The following is a 21,385-nucleotide window of genomic DNA, read 5'->3' as shown; positions in this document are numbered from 1 at the left end:
ATCTGGAATTCTCTGTCAGAGAAGGCAGTGGAGGCCAATTCATTGGATGTTTTCAAGAGAGGGTTTGATTTAACTCTTAGGGCTAAAGGAATCAAGGGATATGGGGAAAAAGCAGGAACGGGGTACTGATTGTAGATGATCAGCCATGATCGATCATATTGAATGGCAGTGATGGCTCGAAGGGGCGAATGGCCTCCTCCTGCGCCTATTTTTCCATGTTTTCATGTTTCTATCTGATTTTTAATCCACTGTTTTTACTGCAACAGTAATAAGGCTGAATTGGAAAATGTTAGGCTAATTTAGTGTCTCAAAATTATAGGTCAGGAATTGAGGCTAAAATATTGTCTCCAGGACCTTTACAATAGAGCCCCTTCTTCAATAGGAATCACAAAAAAAACTTCTATGTTTGCTGCCTTTCATAAGCCCCACCCTAATGTTCAGCTAGGCTGAAGACAAAGTGTTTTGTTGGAATCTGAAACAGGAATTCAGAAAATGCTAATTAAAAATCCGAGTAACAGCTCAAAGTTCTACGAGTTATCTGTAAATGTGGGGAATTGATGCTTCGATTTCCAAGGGTCTCTATAAAAGCAAAGTTTCATTTGCCAATCTGAGCAGAAAACTGGGTGAGCATTGCATGAGCCTCACTCTCCAGAAACAAAACGTAGCACCCGGTCCCGGCGGAGAAAAGATTTCAAAGTCCATTCTTTCGTTGTTTATTTGCCAAAGCACCAGATAATAATATGTTTCATGTTGAATTAAATCTTCAGGCTGTTACTTTCACTAAAACTCCCAAGCAATCTTCATAAAACAAAGCTTCTTTTTAAATGTCCTAATATTCCTAAATATTCATGAGCATTTATTTGTTTAATTGCACACAGTGCTCAGTACTTTGATCCTTGGCTTGCCCTATAGATTAGAGCACTCGGGTCACCTGTGCTCATTGCTTGACACCATCTTAGATTCACCTGGTGAACATGGGTTTACCTTGGCAACCTCTTATTGTTCTGCTTTTAATCAGCACGGCAAATGCACAGAGCCGTAAGTACTATCTTATTATTTTTCCATGCTCTCTCTAGAAAGCTGAGTTGTAACTCTGTTTACAAGGAAGAAATGTCCAACAAAAAGACATTTATTGTGAAGTGTCAAAAGTCATTTTAATTCTGCCCATGCACTTTTACGGTAAACCTGATGTTTCAAGCAATCTAACCCACTGAGAGCTGTTTTATTTTAATTCTTGCAGAAATGGGAATTAGAGTTGTGGGATAACTCTTACAGGAAATGTGTGCTCAGAGCTCTAACTTTTAAGTTTAACATTTCCTGTATCTTTCTCCCTTTGGGTGATTTTATGGGGACAGATTAACGTTAATTGAACAGTGTCAATTGGAATACTCGTCTATATTTATGAACCCTTGAATAAAAACATGTTTTAGTTTAAACATACAGCATGGAAACAGGGCCTTCAGTCCACTGAATCCATGCACACTATCAATCACCCATTCATATTAGTTCAGTGTGATCCCACTTTAGCATCCACTCCCTACACGCTTGGAGCAATTTTACACAGGCCAATTAACCGGCAAATCCACTTGCCTTAGGTGTAGGACTATTATTGTCATGTGTACCGAGGTACTGTGCAAAGCTTTGTTTTGCATGGTATCCGAACAGATCAGATATTACCACACATAAATATGTACAAGCAAAACTCAAGTACAACAGTTCGAGCAAAGAGAAAGACATATAGTGTGGAATATAGTTTCTCAGCATTGAAGCAAAGCAGTTCCCGAGATGAAGTCTAATGTCTGTAATGAGATGTAGGAGAAGCAGACAGTACCCCAGCTCATGGAAGGGCTGTTCAGAAACCTGATACCAGAGGGAAGAAGCTGTTCCTGAGTCCTGAGGGGATCTTATCGAAACGTATAAGATTATTAAGGGGTTGGACACATTAGAGGCAGGAAACATGTTCCCAATGTTGGGGGAGTCCAGAACAAGGGGCCACAGTTTAAGAATAAGGGGTAGGTCATTTAGAACTGAGATGAGGAAAAACTTTTTCAGTCAGAGAGTTGTGAATCTGTGGAATTCTCTGCCTCAGAAGGCAGTGGAGGCCAATTCTCTGAATTCATTCAAGAGAGAGCTAGATAGAGCTCTTAAGGATAGCGGAGTCAGGGGGTATGGGGAGAAGGCAGGAACGGGGTACTGATTGAGAATGATCAGCCATGATCACATTGGATGGCGATGCTGGCTCGAAGGGCCGAATGGCCGAATGGCCACCTCCTGCACCTATTGTCTATTGAGTCTGGTGGTGCACGCTTTCAAGGGAATGGAGCGAAGAAGGAATGACCAGGGTGGGAAAGGTCTATCTGTATGTTGGCTGCTTTCCAGAGGTAGCGTGGTGGAGATGAAGTAAAAAGGGTGGACTCTGGTCTGTATGAAGGGCTGAGCTACATCCACAACTCTCTTCAATTTGTTGCTGTGTCTTAAACCCCTGCAATAGTCTGTTCGAACTTCTACCATCGGGCAGACGCTACAAGGCCTTCTATGCCAGCACCTACAGACTCAGGAACAGCTTCATCCCCAGGGCCTTAGCTGCCATGAACCGGTCCTGCTGAGCCGGATGGTCACATCGCACAGTGAACCGGCACAGATCTACTTGCATTTTATTCTGTTTTAAAACTGTTTCTAATTTGTTTCATTGGGTTGTTTATTTAAATTAATACTGATTAGCTAATTAATTTATTGCATCATATCGGAGGGGCATTCCCAATCTCGTTGTACCCCCCTGTACAATGACAATAAAGATATATTATTATTATTATTAACAAGGAACTGCAGATGCTGGTTTATACCAAAGTCACAGACTGCTTTTTTATGGTGAATCTGGTGAAATAATTGTAGACTCTTTAGTGAGTCTCTTAGGAGTCATTTTACTTGTAAGGAAAAAGTGTTCAATTAAACAATATTCAATGCAAAGTCAAAAGTAATGTTAATTTTGTCTATTCACCTTTACATTGAATTCTGATGTTTCAAACAAATTTGCCAGGACTTGAGGGCCTGAGCCATAGGGAGAGGTTGGACATGTTATGACTTTATTCCTTGGAGGCTGGGGGATGATCTTATAGAAGTATATAAAACTATTAGAGTAGATGGAGTGAATGCACAGAGTCTTTTTTACCAAGAATAAGGCAATCAAGAACCAGAGGACATAGATTTAAAGTGAGGGGGGCAAGATTTAATATAAATCTGAGGGGCAACTTTTTCACTCAGAAGGTGGTGGGTATACGGAATAAGCTGCCAGAGGAGATAGTTGAGGCAGGTACTATAACAACATTTAGAAGACACTTGGACATCTATAGCGATTGGAAAGGTTTCGAGGGATTTGAGCCACAAACAGGCAACTGGGAGTAGCTTAGATTTGGTACCTTGGTCGGCATGAACGAGTTGGGCTGAAAGGTCTGTTCCTATGCTGTATGACTCTCTGTGCTAGCAACTCATCGAGACAACCAAACGTACATAGCTCAATAAGTTAATTGTTTTCCATGGTTTGATATGTGACTATGATTTACTATGGACTTTATTTTGGTTGCATTACATACTTTGGTTTTGCACTGTTATGGGCTGATAAGCTAGTGCTATTGATTTTTTCATTTGTTTTAGTATTGCTTATCATATGGAGAACCAAGGAACTGCAGATTGTCAAGTCAAGTCAAGTCAATTTTATTTGTATAGCACATTTAAAAACAACCCACGTTGACCAAAGTGCTGCACATCTGATTAGGAAAATGATTTACAACCGAAAACACTGGTGGAGTAACTAAGCAGGTCAGGCAGTAACTCTATAGGACATGGATAGGGGACGTTTCAGGTCGGGACCCTTCTTCAGGGAGAAAGTTGGAAGAGAGGCAGAGGTGGGACAAAGCCTGGCAAGTGATAGGTGGATACAGGTGAGGGAGGAGGGGTGAACGGCAGATGGGTGGAGTAGGTGACAAATGCTAGAGCTGAAAATGAGACAAAAATGTTGTTAGATAAGGAGAGAAGGGGAGTGATATGTGAAGGCAGAGGAAGGGATATAAATGGAAGGGAATGGGAGGATTATTGTACATGTATTCTTGTGTTATTGCTTTGATGGGGCTGCAAAGCTGCAGGAAATAAGGATTTCACTTTTCTGTTGCTGGTACATATGATGATTAAACACTCTTAGCTGTAAGAAAATAACTGCTGGTACAAATCGAAGGTATTTATTCACAAAATGCTGAAATAACTCAGCAGGTCAGGCAGCATCTCAGGAGAGAAGGAATGGGCGACGTTTCGGGTCTCGACCCGAAGCGTCGCCCATTCCTTCTCTCCTGAGATGTTGCCTGACCTGCTGAGTTACTCCAGCATTTTGTGAATAAACACTCTTAGCTTCTCTCTTAATAAGGGTGGCACAGTGGCGCAACTGGTAGAGCTGCTGCCTCACAGTGCCAGTGCCAGAGGCCTGGGTTTGATCCTGACCACTTGTGTCTGTGTGGATTTTGCATGATCTTCAGGGTCCTCCAGTTTTCACCCATATCCCAAAGACATGTGGATATGTCAGTTAATTGGTCTCTGTGAAATTGCTCCTGGAGTGGATGTGAGAGTGGGATAACTAAAAGCTAATGTGAATGGGTGACCAATGGTCGCTGTGGGCCAAAGGGCTTGTTTCCATGCTGTATCTCTAAAACTAAAACGAAAACTAAATTAACACTTTAAAATCATATTCAGTTATAAATTAGTTTGATCCTGATGATGGGTGCTGTCTGCACGGAGTTTGTACGTTCTCCTTGTGACCGCATGTGTTTTCTCCGAATGCTCTGCTTTCCTCCCACATTCCAAAGACCAACAGCTTTGTAGGTTATTTGGCTTTGGTAAATAGTTCCTAGTGTGTAGGATAGACCTAGTGAACGGGTGATCGCTGGTCGGCACGGACTCAGTGGCCGAAGGACCTGTTTCCAAGCTGTATCTCTAAACTAAACCAAACCAAGACTGCTTTAAAATGTACTCAATGAAAGGCCAAAAGTGAACAGCTGTTTAGTGAAATGCTTTTTGTTAAGTTTATCTTAAAATATCTTTGAACTTTGTTGAATTTGAAAGGTTCAGCTAAAGCAGACACTCTCCTAGTCTGGCAACCTTGGCTGACTGGATTCACCGCTGTCATTGTGTTCCTCTTCATTGTCTTTGTTGCAATGATAATCAAGAAAGTTCTGCATGGAAAGTAAGTAAATGCATTGTATCTACTTAGAATTAGATATTAGATTTCCAAGGTCAAAGAATCACCAAAAGCTTCAAAAGAGAGAAGATAGAACATTGAACAGTACAGCACAGGAACAGGCCCTTTGGCCCACAATGTCCATGCAGGACATGATGCCCACTTAAACTAATCTCCTCTGCCTGCACGTGATCCATGTCCTTCCAATCCCTGTATACCTTCGAAATGCCACTATCGTATCTGCTTCCACCACCATCTCTGGCAGCGTGTTCCAGGCACCCACCACAAGCCACACCAACGCCACCACTCCCTCAGGAGACTGAGGGAATTCGGCAGGTCTCCAATGACTCCTACGAACTTCTACAGACACCGCAGAAAGCATGCTGTCGGGTTGCATCACAGCTTGGTTTGGGAAGATCTCTGCCTACGACTGCAAGAAATTGCAGAGTTGTGGACGTACCCCAGTCCACCACACATTCCAAACTCCCCACCATTGACTCCATCTACACTTCACGCTCCCTTTAATAAAGTAGCCAACATAATCAGAGACCTTTCCCACCCCAATCATTCCTTCCTCACCCAGCTCCCATTGGGCAAAAAGATACAGAAGCTTGAAAGCGGGCACCAACAGACTCAAGAACAACTTCTTCCCTTCCATTATCAGGCTTTTAAAAGGTCTTCCAGAATGTACTGTCCGATGCACCTCTGCTCCATTGTGCACAGTGGACTTTGACTCACTGTAATGCTACAATGCTGTGAACTATATTCTTCACTTTATATCTTCCCCTCTGCTCTTCCTATTGTACTTGAGTTTGGCGATTGCATTTATTTACGATTTTACCTGATCTAATCAAATAGCATGCAAAAAAAATTTTTCTCTGTGTAAAAACAATTGTCGCACACATCTCCTTTAATCTTTGCCCCTCTCCCCTTAAACCTATGCCCTTTAGTCCTTGACCTTTCCACCCTGGGAAAAAGCTTTGGACTGTTTACCCAATCTATGCCTCTTATAATTTTATGTACTTCTTTCAGGCCTCTCCTCAATGTCTGATCTTCCAGAGAAAACAATCCACGTTTGTCCAACCTCTTATCCAGTCAGCATTCGGGTGGCGCCGTCAGCGATGGCAGCCTCACCAACAGCCTGTCTGTCCTTTTGTCTTTTTTGTTATTTTTAGTGTGTTTTAAAAGTATGTGTTAATGTTCTTTGGTTTGTTTTATGTAGGGGGGGGGGAACTTTTTTCAATCTCTTACCTGGACAGAGATGTGATTTTTTTTCTGGATCGTATCTCCGGTTGCTCTGCGGCCTAACATCATGGAACTGGCGGCTTTGCTCGAGACTGACTTTGAGCCCCACCGCGGGGCCGTGGACTTACCATCCTTTGCCTGGGATCGACGCTCCAACCGCGGCCCGCGATTCCAACATCGAGGAGCTCGCAGTCTCGGGTAGAGACTGATGTCGAGAAGCTCCAAGCCACACGAGGCTCGACCAGCACCGACCCGGGGTCCGATCGCCTGGCGCGGGGAGCTGAGGTCCCCCTGATGCGGGAGCTTGATTGCCCCGATGCGGAGGACTCGACCGTCAGCTGCGTGAGCCAGGATCGCCCCGACAACGGAAGGTTCGAGTGACCCGACCGCGGGAGAAGAAAGAAGGGAAGAAGATTGCCTTCCATCACAGAGAGGAATGTGGGGGTGTCTCTTTGGCGGATGTCCATGTTAAACATTTATTTGGGTGTCTTGTTGCTCTTTATTGGTATGACTATATGGCAAATCAAATTCCTCATATGTTGCAAAACATACTTGGCTAATAGATTACTATTATGAGCATGGTTATTATTCTGGTAAACCTTTTATGAACCCTCTCCAAAGCTTCCACATCTTTCCTGGAATGGAGCAAACTATGCACACTTTGTAGTGAAGGAAGACACCGATAATAAAATTGTGTGATAATAAACAGGTGGATTGGGGTAGCCTTGACTCTGGGAAGAGTGAGTGAAGTTGGGGTCTGTGGACCCTGCATGGGGATTTTGATTTACCTTCCCTCCTGTAAGTCTCTGAGCCATGGGCACATTACAGCAAGCATCTTAAAGTACGGAAGAGATACCACCAATGTTGCATCCATAACTTACCTCGTTTCCATCGGAAGGATAAGTGGACGAACATCAATGTCCACTCCCAGGCTAACATCCCCAGCACAGACTCTCTATTGCAGTAAGGTATCTCCGAGGGGCAGACCATACCATCTGCACATCCAACACCTGTCCACAGTGGGCCCACAATTTATTTGCCCTTTCTTCTAAATCGCAAATGGCCATCAGTGAGGGTGCTGGGGCAATGCCGAGATATAGTTTAGTCCGTGGGTTCTGCGTTAATACTGCGGAAGAATTGTTGTAATTTATTTACTTGTTAAATTTTATAGGAAAAAAGAAACTGATGATTCTTGCCTTGGGTTAAACACTGAGGAAAGGTAAGGCACTGTTTTTATCAGAACTTTATATTTTACTCTTATATTCAATTCAGTATTAGCTTTGGAACGTATTCTGCTCTTCACGGGTAAAAAATAAATGTAAAACACCAGAGAATTCGATAAGTGGAGCTTTGATGTTAAAGGTCAAATCTTTCTTTGTCAAACTTGTCACTTGTGACGGAAAATGAAAAAAATCGTGTTTGGAGTTTGGGCCACACAGTGTTGCGGCGGTAGAGTTATTATCTTACAGTGCCAGAGACCCAGGTGCTGGGACATGGTTTATCTCTTGGTGTGTATACCTGGGGAAATATTGTCACATTTTATCTCCTCACTACATCCTACAGGAGCAAGGACGTTGAAATGCTTGGCACCAACTCATGCCCTGCTGAAAGGTAAGGTGCTCAATAATCTACCTCATCTCCATCTTCCTGTCCTGACACCGCTTGATGGATTTGCTTTCTCTCCAAATATCTGTCGTCCTCAGTCTTGACCATATCCAACAATAGAGCATCAGAGCTGGCTGAGATTTCCAAAGTTTCTCTGCGCTCCGAATGAAGATACCTTCCTCAGGTCTGACATAAATAACCAACAGCATCTCACAACGCTATGATCAGGAACTATGCATGTTTCAATCAAGTAGTTTCGTCATAAAGTCATAGGCCCAACTTGCCCCACTACAATAGTCCCACCTGCCCCTATTTGGCCCATATCCCTCCATTCCTGTCCTATCCATGTACCTGTCTAACTGTTTCTTAAACATTGGGATAGTCCCTGCCTCACCTACCTCCTCTGGCAGCTTGTTCCATACTCCCACCACCCTTTATGTGAAAAAAATACCCCTCAGATTCCTGTTAAATATTTTCCCCTTCAACTTAAACCTATGTCCTCTGGTCCTCGATTCACTTCCTCTGGGCAAGAGACTCCATGCATTTAGCTTAGTTTATTATTGCCATGTGTACTGAGGTACAGTGAAAAGCTTTTTGTTGCATGCTATCCAGTCAGCGAAAAGACTGTACATGGTTACAATCAAGCCGTTCAGAGTGTACAGGATAAAAAGTATAACGTCCAGTGTAAAATAAAGTCTAATAAAGACCGATTCGAGATAGTTCAAAGGTCTAAAACAAGGTAGATGGGAGGCCAGGACCACTCTCAAGCTAGTGAGAGGGATGGTTCAGTTGCCTGAAAACAGCTGGGAGCAAACTGTCCCTGAATCTGGAGGTATCCATTTTCACACTTCCATACCTCCTGCCTGATGGGATAGGGGAGAAGAGGGAGTGACCGGGATGAGACTCATCTATGATTTGCATCAAAGGCTAATTTGGAGATCGATTCTGTTTTTCAATCCCACTTCTTTCCTTCTGAAGAAATATTTGCTGCTTTTTCTCTCTTTTTGTCCTTCTAAATCGCAGCTGGCCATCTGTGAGGATGAATTGACACTGCTGAGACCTTGGTTGGTTGCTGAGTTACAGCCAGATTTGATCAGCTGCAGAAATAGCTGGGGAAATGGCAGGTAGAGTTTAATCCAAGCAAGTGTGAGGTGTTGCACTTTGGGAGGTCAAATGTCAAGGGAAAATATGGAATGAATAGCATGACCTCAACAGCAGTATGGAGGGATCTTTGATGTGCAGAGGACTCATGGGGTCCAAGTCCATAACTCCCTGAAAGTGACAGCACAATTAAATAGAGTGCTAATGAAGGCATATGGTATGGGGGCATTGTGTGAGAGAGTCAGGAAGTCATCATGCAGGTTTGTAGAACTTTGGTTAGGCTGCATTTGGGTATTGTGTGCATTTCTGGTTACCCTATTACGGAAAGGGATGTGGAGGCTTTGGAAAGAGTGCACAGGAGGTTTACTAGAATGATGCCTGGATTAAGGGGCATTACCCACAGGGAAAGGTTGGGCAGACTTGGATTGTTTTCTCTGGAATGCTGGAGGTTGCGGGGAGACTTGATAGAAGTATATCAAATTATGAGAGGCTTCGATAGTGTAGACAGTCAGAATCTTTTTCTCAGGATGAAAAAATCAAAAACTGGAGGGCATAGCTTTAAAGTTTAAAGGAGACATGCGGGACAAGTTTTTTTAAATACAGAGAGTGGTGAGTGCCTGGAACACGGGGTTTGTGGTTGAGGCAGATATGATCGTGACATTTGAGAGACTTCTGGTTAGGCATTTGGATATGTTGGAAATGGATGGATATAGATTATGTTTATGTCAGGCAGATAAGAGTTGGTCTTGGCATCATGTTTGGCACAGACATTTGTGGGCTGAAGGTCCTTTTCTTGCGCTGACCTGTTCTATGTTCTGCGTAACAGAAATATCTGCAGAAGGATTGCTATGTTTTATTATTCATTGAATTTTTACAGGAGCAAGAAGACTGGAGACTCCAGCAGAGACTTAAACGTGGAAGAAAGGTAGGGCACTGTCCTGTGCAAATGTTTATATTTTACCGCTATATTCAGCGAAGCGGAGATTTCTGTTGTAACTTCTACTGCTCTACTTCATTTGTAGTAAAAATAAAAGAAATGCAAAATAACCAGCACATTTTATTAGTGGGGAATTGATGTTGCTGTCCAATCATTTTTACATTTGCGTTAGAGTCATAAAGTCATACAGCACGGAAACAGGCCCTTTGGCCCAGCTTGTCCATGCTAACAAAGATGCCCCATTTACATTCGTCCCACCTGCCCGTGTTTGGCCGATATCCAACCAAACTGTTCCTATACACGTATCTGTCCAAATGTCTTTTAAATATTGTTTTTGTACCTGCTTCAACTACATCCACTGACCCCTCGTTTCATATACCCACCACCCTCTGTGTGCAAAAGATGCCCCTCAGGTTCCTATTAAATTTTTCCCCTCTCATCCTTAGGTTCCTCATACCCCTATCGTGGGTAAAAGACTCTGCGCGTTCACCTTATCAATTACAATTAAAAAGAAAAGCAACAGATTTAATTTTTGTAGACTATCTCCAGCTCTGTATGGTTAGAAAACATATATTTAACAAAGAGAAACAATCTGTAATCAATTGTTTCCGACTTTGGGTGTTGATTTAGAATTTTGGAATCTGAGGGGATGTAATTATTGGCCTCTGTAAATTGCCCCTAATGTGTAGGGAGTGAATGCGAAAATGGGATGTCGTTGAATAGTGTGAACGGGTGATGGATGGTTGGCGTGGACATTCCGGGCCTGCTTCCATGCTCTACATTTCAATCAAATAACTAACCAACCAACCAACCTACCCATCCATCCACCCATGTTTGGCCCACATCCCTCTAAACCTTTCCTGTCCATGTACCTGTCCAAATCTCTTTTAAATGGTGTTCACTCATGGAATTTTACAGGAACAAAGAAAATGATGATTCCAGCATTAACATTGCAAACATCGAAGAGAGGTAGGGCATTGTTTGTGCCAATCTTTATACATTATATTCAGTGAAATTGAGATTCACAGATACATAGACAATAGGTGCAGGAGTAGACCATTCGGCCCTTCCAGCCAGCACCGTCATTCAATGTGATCATGGCTGATCAACCACTATCACTACCCCGTTCCTACCTTCTCCCCATATCCCTTGATTTCACTAGCCCTAAGAGCTCTATCTAACTCTCTTTTAGATGCATCCAGCGAATCGCTGAGGCAGAGAATTCCACAGATTCACAACTCTCTGGGTGAAAAAGCTTTTCCTCATCTCAGTACTAAAAGGCCTACCCCTTATTCTTAAACTGTGGCCCCTGGTTCGGGACTCCCCCAACATCGGGAACATGTTTCCTGCATCTATCGTGTCCAATCCCTTAATAATTTTATATGTTTCTATAAGATCCCCTCCCATCCTTCTAAATTCCAGTGAATACAAGCCCAGTCGCTCCATTCTTTCACCATATGACAGTCTCGCCATCCCAGGAATTAACCTCATGAACCTACGCTGCACTCCCTCAATAGCAAGAATGTCTTTCCTCAAATTAGGAGACCAAAACTGCACACAATACTCCAGGTGCGGTCTCACCAGGGCCCTGTACAACTGCAGAAGGTCCTCTTTGCTCCTTTACTCAACTCCTCTTATTATGAAGGCCAACATACCGTTAGCTTTCTTCACTGCCTGCTGTACCTGCATGCTTACTTTCAGTGACTGATGTACAAGGACACCCAGGCATCTTTGTACTTCCCCTTTCCTAACCTGACTGACACCATTCAGATAAAAATCTGCCTTCCTGTTCTTGCCACCAAAGTGGATCTCACATTTATCCACATTATACTGCATCTGCCATGCATCTGCCCACTCACACAACCTGTCCAAGTCACCCTGCATCCTCATAGCATCCTCTTCATAGTTCACACTGCCACCCAGCTTTGTGTTGTCTGCAAATTTGCTATTGTCACTTTTAATTCCTTCATCTAACTCATTCATGTATATTGTAAATAGCTGCGGTCCCAGCACTGAGCCTTGCGGTACCCCAGTAGTCGCTGCCTGCCACTCTGAAAGGGACCCGTTAGTCCCTACTCTTTGTTTCCTTCTGCCAACCAATTTTCTATCCATGTCAATACCCTACCCCCAATACCATGTGCTCTAATTTTTCCCACTAATCTCCTGTGGGACCTTATCAAAGCCTTTCTGAAAGTCCAGGTACACTACATCCACTGGCTCTCCCTTGTCCATTTTACTTATTACCAGATTATTTTTGTAACTTCCACTGCTCTACTCCAGTCATTGTAAAAGTACAAGATTTGTGAAACACTAGTTTAATGGTGGGTATTGGTTTTATATACGTATCTAACTTGTCAATTGCAAAGATAAGTATGGAACAAGCTGCCAGAGGAGGTAGTTGAGGCTGGGACTATCCCATCGTTTAAGAAACAGTTAGGCAGGTACATGGATAGGACAGGTTTGGAGGGATATGGACCAAGCACAGGCAAGTGGGGCTAGTGCAGCTGGGACATTGTTGGCGGTGTGGGTGAGTTGGGCCAAAGGGCCTGTTTCCACACTGTATCACTCTATGACTATGACTCTATGAAGGATTTGATTTTTTTAGATTAGTTTAGTTTATTATTGTCACGTGTACAGTGAAAATAATTTTTTGTTGCCTGCTATCCAGTCAGAGAAAAGGATTATAACTAAGCCATCCACAGTATAAAGGGAATAACGTTTAGTGCAAAATAAAGTCCAGTAAAGTCCACTTAAAGATACTTTGAAGGCCTCCAATGAGGTAGATAGTGGGTCAGATCTGCTCTCCAGTGATGACAGGCTGATACAGTTGCTTGATAACAGCTGGGAAGAAACTGTTCCTGAATCTGGAGGTATGCATTTTCACACTACTGTACCACTTGCCTGATGGGAGAAGGGAGAAGAGGGAGTGACCGGGGTGAGACTCATCATTGATTATGCTGGTGACCTTCTTGAGGCGGCGTCATTTTTGGAGACTCATCTCTCTACACATTTAAAGGAGGATTGATAAGGAAGTCCCAACTCAACAGCTGATCATAAATCATATTCTTAATGTAGATAAACACGTAAACGATTGTTTCTAACTGTATCCATGTCTTGATTTAGAACTTCAGCCTGTGAGGAATCTGAGGGGATCTCTAACCCAACGGACATGGATAAAATGTCCAACCTATGAAGCGCTCTAAATGGAAGCTTGCCTCTGAGCTCATTGCCATCCCTCCATGGATAAAACATTTATTTTCCTTTGAAAGTATAAAAGTGACGACTCGGTGATTAGAAGCTTTCACGCTCTCCCCGTGGAATAATGTCCTTTCCTGCAATAAAGCCACGTAGAAAAGATTGGTGAACTTTTAAAATGTTTTGCGACTGATGAAAATGTAATTTATCCTGTGACAGGCAGCGATCTTCTGTAAGAGGTGGGTCTGTCCAAAATGATGCTGGAAATCTGCACTAATCCACTGAGTTTTTACTCTGAATTGGGGTTAATCGCATAGATACATGTTTGGAATTTGATGCAGATTTTGAATCCTTTAAATATTAATGAAATGCAACAGATGGTTTAATGTACTGCCTTGGCAGCTGTTCTTTCAAAGACCAAGATTAACTCGCTTAAATTGAAATAAATTGCCCTATTTTTGATCGTGTAATTGTTAATTTTTTTTTTCAATGTTATCCATACCAAAGTACCTCTTTGTGAAACAAGCTGAGTTTCTCCTGTTTAACAATTTAATATTAATTGTTAATATCAATATCAAAAGACAACCACATAATGGGCGATGCAGTGTTGTGGTGCAGCTCATGATGCTGCTGCCTCACAACACCATTGATCCCAGGTTCAATCCTGATATTCGGCGCTGACTGTGAGGAGTTTGCAGAGTCTCCCTGTGACTGCTTATTTTGGATGTTTAGAAGTTTTTAAACAAAGCCCAATAAAAGGGCACATGGTGTAATGGTAGAGCTACTGTCTTACAGCGCCAGGGACCCGGGTTCCATCCTGACCACGGGTGCTTGTCTGTACGTACGTTCTCCCCGTTCTGCCCTGTGACCTGTATGGGTTTTCTCCGAGTGCTCCGGTTTCCTCCCACACTCCGAAGACGTACAAGTTTGTAGATTAATTGGCTTGGTATATATGTAAAAAAATATTGCTAGCGTGTGTAGGATAGTGTTAATGTGCGGGAATCAATGGTTTGAGCCTGTTCTCACGCTGAATCTCTAAACTAAACTAAACTAAATAAGGGGAAAACGCAAAGTGCTGGAGTAACTCAGTGGGATGGGCAGCATCTGTCGAGGGAATGGACAGGTTACATTTTGGATCGGGATACTTCTTTAGATTGATTCTGTCCTGACTCAAAACATCCCCTGTCCATCCCCTCACACACCCCAAGGACATGTGGCTTTGTAGGCGTTCATTACACGGAGACACAAGGAACTGCAGATTCCGGTTGACAAAAAAAACATACAAAGTGCTGGAGCAATTCAGTGGATCAGGCAACCTTCTGGAGTGCGTGGATCGGTGACATTTTGGGACAAGACCCATCCTCATACTCAGACTGGTATTAGTATTGGTATAGTGTTGGCATGTATACTGAGATACAGTGGAAAATTATGTTTTGCGTGCTATCTAGCTAAACTATGCTTAATGTTGCTGCAATCAAACCATACATGGGTATAACAGGTACAACGTAAAGAGGAAGAAAGTGTAGAATATCGTGTTACAGCTACTGAGAAAGTACAGATAAAAAAGTGCCAGAGCTGCAACAAGGTAGATTGGGAGATTGGGAATGTACCCTTACCTAATGAAAGATTCTTTCAAGAGTCTGATAATAGCCGGGAAGAAGTTGTTCTTGAACCTGGTAGTACGTGCTTTCAACCTTTTGGAACTATCTACCCAACGGGAAAGGGGAGAAGAGAAAATGACCAGGGTGTGAGTGGTACTTGATTAAATTGCCTCCTTTCCCGAGGCAGCGTGAAGTATAGATTGAATCAAAGGGGGGATGAGGGTGGTCTGTGTGATGGACTGGGCTACATGTATCCGCAACTCTCTGCAATTTCTTGCGGTTTTGGGCAGAGCGGTTGCCAAACCGAGCTGCAATGAATGCTGATAGGATGTTTTCTACAGTGCATCTGCTGAGAGTCATTGGAAACATGCCAGATTTCCTTGGTCTTCTGGGGAAGCAAAGGCGTTGATGTGTAGGAAAGAACTGCAGATGCTGGTTTAAATCGAAGGTAGAGGCGTTGATATGCTCTCTTGACCATAGTCTGGTGGTTTCATGGTTAGCACTCATGAAATTAGTTCCAGATTTATTTAATTACTTGAATTTAAATCCACCAGCTGCCACAGTGGGATTCAAACTTCCTGGTCCAGTAATGTGGATGCTGCTTCAATCATTTAAGCAATACAAGAGAGTCAAGGACGTTCAAATGCCATGTAGGCCGACAATGGAAGAATTACATTCTTACCTGCTCTGCAGGCTCATTAATGTAGTAACACACAATCCATGACCAACCTCACAGTATATAATGCCATATAATATAATAAATTAATAATCAATAATACTAGGTAACTAAACCATTATAATGCAAAACCTAGTCCATGGTGCAACCAAACAAGTGCATTGTAGATCTGCTGTAGCATCCCATCCCGAAACATCACTTATCCATGTTCTCCAGAGATGCTGCCTGACCTGTTGAGTTACTCCAGCACTTTGTGTCCTTTTTGTAAATCAGCACCTGCGGGTCCTTGTTTTTCCACAGTAGATCATAGTTGCTGAGGTACAGTCCGTGTTCAAGAGCCTGATGGTTGTTGGTAAGAAGCTGTTCTTGAACCTGGAGCTCATGGTTTTCAGGCTCCTGTAACTTCTACCCGATGGTGGTAGCGAATTGAGTAGGGTTTTGTAGGTCTTTGGTGGTATTTGCTGGCATTTTGAGACAGCACCTCCTGTAGACCCCTTCGATGGTGGGGAGATCAGTATCCACAATAAATTGGGCACTGTCTACCACTCTTTGTAGCCCCCTTTGTTTCAGGGTGTTCTAGTTACCAAAGCAGGCCATGATGCAAGAGTCAATATATTATCTACTGTACATTTGATAGAGTATTGGGCACCAAACTGAATTTCTTTGATCTTCTAAGGAAGTAGAGGTGTTGATGAGCCATCTTTGAGATTGCATCAATGTGTTGGGCACCGGACAGGCCTTCAGAGATATGCATGCCCAGGAACTTGTTCTTGACTTTTTCCACCATGATTGCCATTGATGAAAACAGGTTCATGGAACCTCAGCTTTCCCTTCCCGAGGTCAATACCTAACTTCTTGGTCTTGTTGATGTTGAGAGCAACATTGTTGCTGTGGCAACATTCGATCAGACGATCGATCTCCCTACTACGCTCTGACTCGTCATTACCTGTAATTCGTCCAACAGCGGTGGTGTCATCGGCAAATTTAAAGATGGCATTGGAGCTGTGACTGACCACATAGTTATGGGTATAGAGTGAGTAGAGCAGGAGGCTGAGCAAACAGCCTTGAGGTGCCCCTATGCTGGTGTTCATCCAGGAGGAAGTGTTCATACTGATTGTGGTCTGTCAATGAGGAAGTTGAGGATCCAGTTGCCAAGGGAAACGCAGAGACCCTGTTCCCTGAGTTTAATGGTAAGTCCAGAGGGGATTGATGGTGATGAACACTGAGCTATAGTCGATGAATAACAAACAGCCTGTTGTACATGTCCTTCTGGTCCAGGTGGTTCAGTGCAGCGTGGCGAGCCAGCGAGATCGCATCCTCCATTGATCTGTTGTGGCAGTAGGTGAATTGTGGCGCATCCAGGTCCTTACTCAAGGAGGAGCTGATATGTATAGTAGCCAACCTATTAAAGATCTTGATAACGAGAGGATGTGAGTATCGGTCCTTCTGCAGTTATACAGGGCCCTGGTGAGACCACATCTGGAGTATTGTGTGCAGTTTTGGTCTCCTAATTTGAGGAAGGACATCCTTGCTATTGGGGCAGTGCAGTATAGGTTCACCAGGTTAATCCCCGGGATGGCGGGACCGTATTATGAGGAAAGATTGGAAAGACTGGGGTTGTATTCACTGGAATTTGGGATGAGAGGGAATCTTAAAGAAACATATAAAATTATAAGAGGACTGGAAAAACTAGATGCAGGAAAAATGCTCCCAATGTTGGGGGAGTTCAGAACCAGGGGCAACAGTCTAATAATAAAGGGGAGGCCATTTAAAACTGAGATGAGAAAAAAACATTTTGACCCAGAGAGTTGAAAATTTGTGGAATTCTCTGCCACAGAGGGCAGTAGATCACTGGATGAATTTAACAGAGAGTTAGATAGAGCTCTAGGGGCTAGCGGAATCAAAGGATATGGGGAGAAGGCAGGCATGGGTTACTGATTGTGGATGATCAGCCATGATCACAATGAATGGTGGTGCTGGCTCGAAGGCCAAATGGCTTCCTCCTGCATCTATTTTCTATGTTTCTATCACCATGGATGCCAGTGCCACTGGTCAGTAGTCATTGAGTCCTGGCACCTTTTTCTTCTTAGATACCGGTATTATGGATGCCCATTTTAAGCAGGTGGGGACCTAAACAGCCTCGTCTTGTGATATTTGACATTGAAATGCTCAGAGAGAATTTTACAATCCTCGGAAAAGGAGGTACGACATACTCTGATTGTCCTTGGTTTTGATCTGTGGACCTATTAAATCCATTGTGGAAACAAGAAACTACAGATGCTGGTTTACAAAAAAAGACACAAAGTGCTGGAGTGGGTCAGGCAGCAAAATTCCAATTGTGGATTGACCAGCACCTTATAAAGCCTCAACATTACTAGTTTAGTTTAGTTTAGTTTAGAGATACAGTGCAGATACAGGCCCTTCGGCCCACCGAGTCCGCATCGGCCTGCGATCCCCGCACATTAACACAAGCCTGCACACACTAGGAACAATTTACACTTACATGAACCCAAGCCAGTTAACCTACAAACCTGTACGTCTTTAGATTGTGGGAGGAAACCGAAGATCTCGGAGAAAACCCACGCGGTCACGGGGAGAACGTACAAACTCCATAAAGACAGCACCCGTAGTCGGGATCGAACCCGGTTCTCTGGCGCAGCAAGTGCTGTAAGGCAGCAACTCTACCGCTGCGCCACCGTGCCGCCCACTATTTTATATTCTACTTCTCTTGAAATACAGGCTAACATTGCTTTTGCTTTCCTTACTACCGCTCAACCTGAAAATTAACCTTTTTGGGAACCCTGTACCAGCACTCCCAAGCCCCCTTGCACCTCCGATTGCTGAAAATCCTCTCCCCATTTAAAAAAACAGCCTTTTTCTACCAAAGTGCATGGCTACGCACTTTGCTACGCTGTATTCCATTTGCCACTTCTCTGCCCACTCTCCCAACCTGTCCAAGTCCTTCTGCAGACTCCCTGCTTCCTCAACATGACCTGCCCATCTTCACATCATCCACAAACTTGGCCACAAACCAATCAATTCGGCACGGTGGCGCAGCGGTAGAGTTGCTGCCTTACAGCGAATGCAGCACCGGAGACTCAGGTTCGATCCTGACTACGGGCGCCGTCTGTACGGAGATTGTACGTTCTCCCCGTGACCTGCGTGGGTTTTCTCCGAGAACTTCGGTTTCCTCCCACACTCCAAAGACGTACAGGTATGTAGGTTAATTGACTGGGTAAATGTAAAAATTGTCCCTAGTGTGTGTAGGATAGTGTTAATGTGCGGGGATCGCTGGGCGGCGCGGACTCGGTGGGCCGAAGGGCCTGTTTCCGCGCTGTATCTCTAAATCTAGATCTAATTCAGTTTAGATTTATTATCGTCATGTGTACCGAGGTAGAGTGAAAAGCATTGTTTTGCATGCTATACAATCAAATCCAAACACTCAAACAACATTTAAAAGACACTTGGACACGTACATGGACAGGAAAGGGTGAGAGCGATAGGGGCCAAATGCGGACAAATGGGATTAGTGTAGATGGGGCATCTTGGTCAGCATTGACAAGCTGGGATGAAGGGTGTGTAGAAAGGAACCGCAGATGCAGGTATATACTGAAGACAGACAGAGACACAAAGTGCTGCAGTAACTCAGCAGGTCAGGCAGAGTCTCTGGAGAAAAAGAATGGGTGGCGTTTGGGTCTGGACCCTTCTTCAGACTGAAGGGCCTGCTGTATGACTCTATGACTAAATCAGATAAAACGATACTTAAATACAGTGAAGCCAAACTCAAGTACAGCAGACAGAGTGAAGGGATAGATACAGAGTACAGAATATCGTCCCACGCATTTCCAACATGGATATCCTGACCTTTTGTGTGTGGGCTCAGTTGCTATTTGGAAAATTATTCCATAATAACACTGTGAAAAACACTTTGCCTTGATACAAACAACCAGCAGAGGTCAGCAGAAGTTTGCATTTAAAGGAAGCACTTCCACTAATTTGACTGCCAAGAAGGTCCCAACCCCAAACGTCGGCTCTCTGTAAAGAACCATAAATGTTTAGAATCCTAGACATTACGTTGTCGCCTATCCATGTCCTCCAGAGATTCTGCCTGACCCACTGAGTTACTTCAGCACTTTGTGTCTTTTTCTTTTTTGCCAAGAATTAAACTTCAGCAACTTAAATATTATTAACCGAACTATGAGATAGAACATAGTTTCAGTATTCCAGTCAATGTTTAACTCTATGCAGTCACAAGTACGGGTTTCATAAAATGGCCTCCAAACGCCGATTGAGATCAGTCCCTAATATTCAAAGAGGGCAGCAAACTAAAGCTGGTTATTTTTCTCTTCACTGGGAAATTAAAGCTCGTAAATCTTCTAAGTTTCCTTTCTGTGCTGTTGCATATTGACCACTTGGAAGGACTGCCATTTCAGTCAGGCATTGATTCATCCACCTTAAAGGCCTTATTTTATTCACATTTTCCTTCCTCTCTGAGTCTAAAGAAGGGTCCCAACCCAAAAGTCACCTTAGGTTTAGGTTTATTAATGTCACGTGTGCCGAAGTACAGTGAAAATCTTTGTTTTGCATGCTATCCAAACAAATCAGATCATACTATACATATATACAAACAAGTCAAACTCATAGAGCAAAGGGGAAGATACAGAGTGCGGAATATAAGATAACTGCAGATGCTGGTACAAATCGAAGGTATTTATTCACAAAATGCTGGAGTAACTCAGCAGGTCAGGCAGCATCTCGGGAGAGAAGGAATGGGTGACGTTTCGGGTCGAGACCCTTCTTCAGACTGATGTCGGGGGGGCGGGACAAAGGAAGGATATAGGTGGAGACAGGAAGATAGAGGGAGATCTGGGAAGGAGGAGGGGACGGGAGGGACAGAGGAACTATCTAAAGTTGGAGAAGTCAAGGGACTATTTAGATAGTGCAGAATATAGTTCTCAGCATTGTAGCGCACCAGTTCCAGAGACAAAGTCCAATGTCCGCAATGGAGTAGAGCTGAATCAGACAGTACCCTAGATAATGGAAGGACCATTCAGAAGCCTGATAACAGAGGGGGAGAATCTGTTCCTGAGTGTGGTGGTGCACGTTTTCAAGCTTCTGTACCTTCTGCCAGATGGGAGCGGGGAGAAGGAATGGCTGTGGCTAGACAAGTCTCTGATTATGCTGGATGCTTTTCCAAGGCAGAAGTTCAGAAGCCTGATAACAGAAGGGAAGAATCCGTTCCTGAGTCTGTCGATATGTGCTGTCAAGCTTCTGTATCCACTGCCTGACAGGACCAGGGAAAAGAAGGAATCACCTGGGTGAGGCAAGCCGTTGATTATGTTGGCTGCTTTTCCGTGGCAGGGTGAAGTGTAGATGGAGTTAGTGGTGGGGAGTGTGGTCTGTGTGATGGACTGGGCCACCTCCACATCCCACTGCAATATCTCGTGGGCAGAGTTGATCCCCGACCAAGCTTGATGTAGTATGCTTTCAGCATGCTTTCTATGGTGCAAATGTAGAAGATCGTTTGCATTGTAGGAGACCAGCAGAAATTCGGCAGTCTCCCCCAATCAAATGTCAGCTATCCAGGCACAAGGAACTGCAGGTGCTGGTATTAGAAAAAAAGACACAAAGTGCTGGAATAACTCAGCGGGTCAGGCAGCTTCTCTGGAGAATAGGGACAGGACACCACTTTGTTTTCGTGCAGTTCTATGTTCTATGCTCTATGTTTTATGACTGTGTGACTTTGACACAGACTGGGCAAGTTACAGATGAACGACTGTGAACTAACACGTTGAAGTGATATG

The 21,385-nt window shown here is 43.7% G+C and overlaps 1 protein-coding gene across 1 annotated transcript; it reads left to right on the top strand.

Annotated features, from left to right (window-relative positions):
- The first annotated feature begins 974 nt into the window (after positions 1–974).
- LOC144607371 (uncharacterized) lies at positions 975–13,302 on the top strand. Its single transcript, XM_078424160.1, has 6 exons — positions 975–1,038; positions 5,107–5,227; positions 7,638–7,685; positions 8,030–8,077; positions 10,050–10,097; positions 13,233–13,302. Exons 1-6 carry the CDS (start codon positions 975–977, stop codon positions 13,300–13,302), a joined length of 399 nt encoding a protein of 132 aa, XP_078280286.1.
- The last annotated feature ends 8,083 nt before the right edge of the window (positions 13,303–21,385 follow it).

This window comes from Rhinoraja longicauda, chromosome 28 (assembly GCF_053455715.1).
Source record: "Rhinoraja longicauda isolate Sanriku21f chromosome 28, sRhiLon1.1, whole genome shotgun sequence".
NCBI lineage: Eukaryota > Metazoa > Chordata > Chondrichthyes > Rajiformes > Arhynchobatidae > Rhinoraja > Rhinoraja longicauda.
This window is presented reverse-complemented; position numbering and strand designations above follow the sequence as displayed.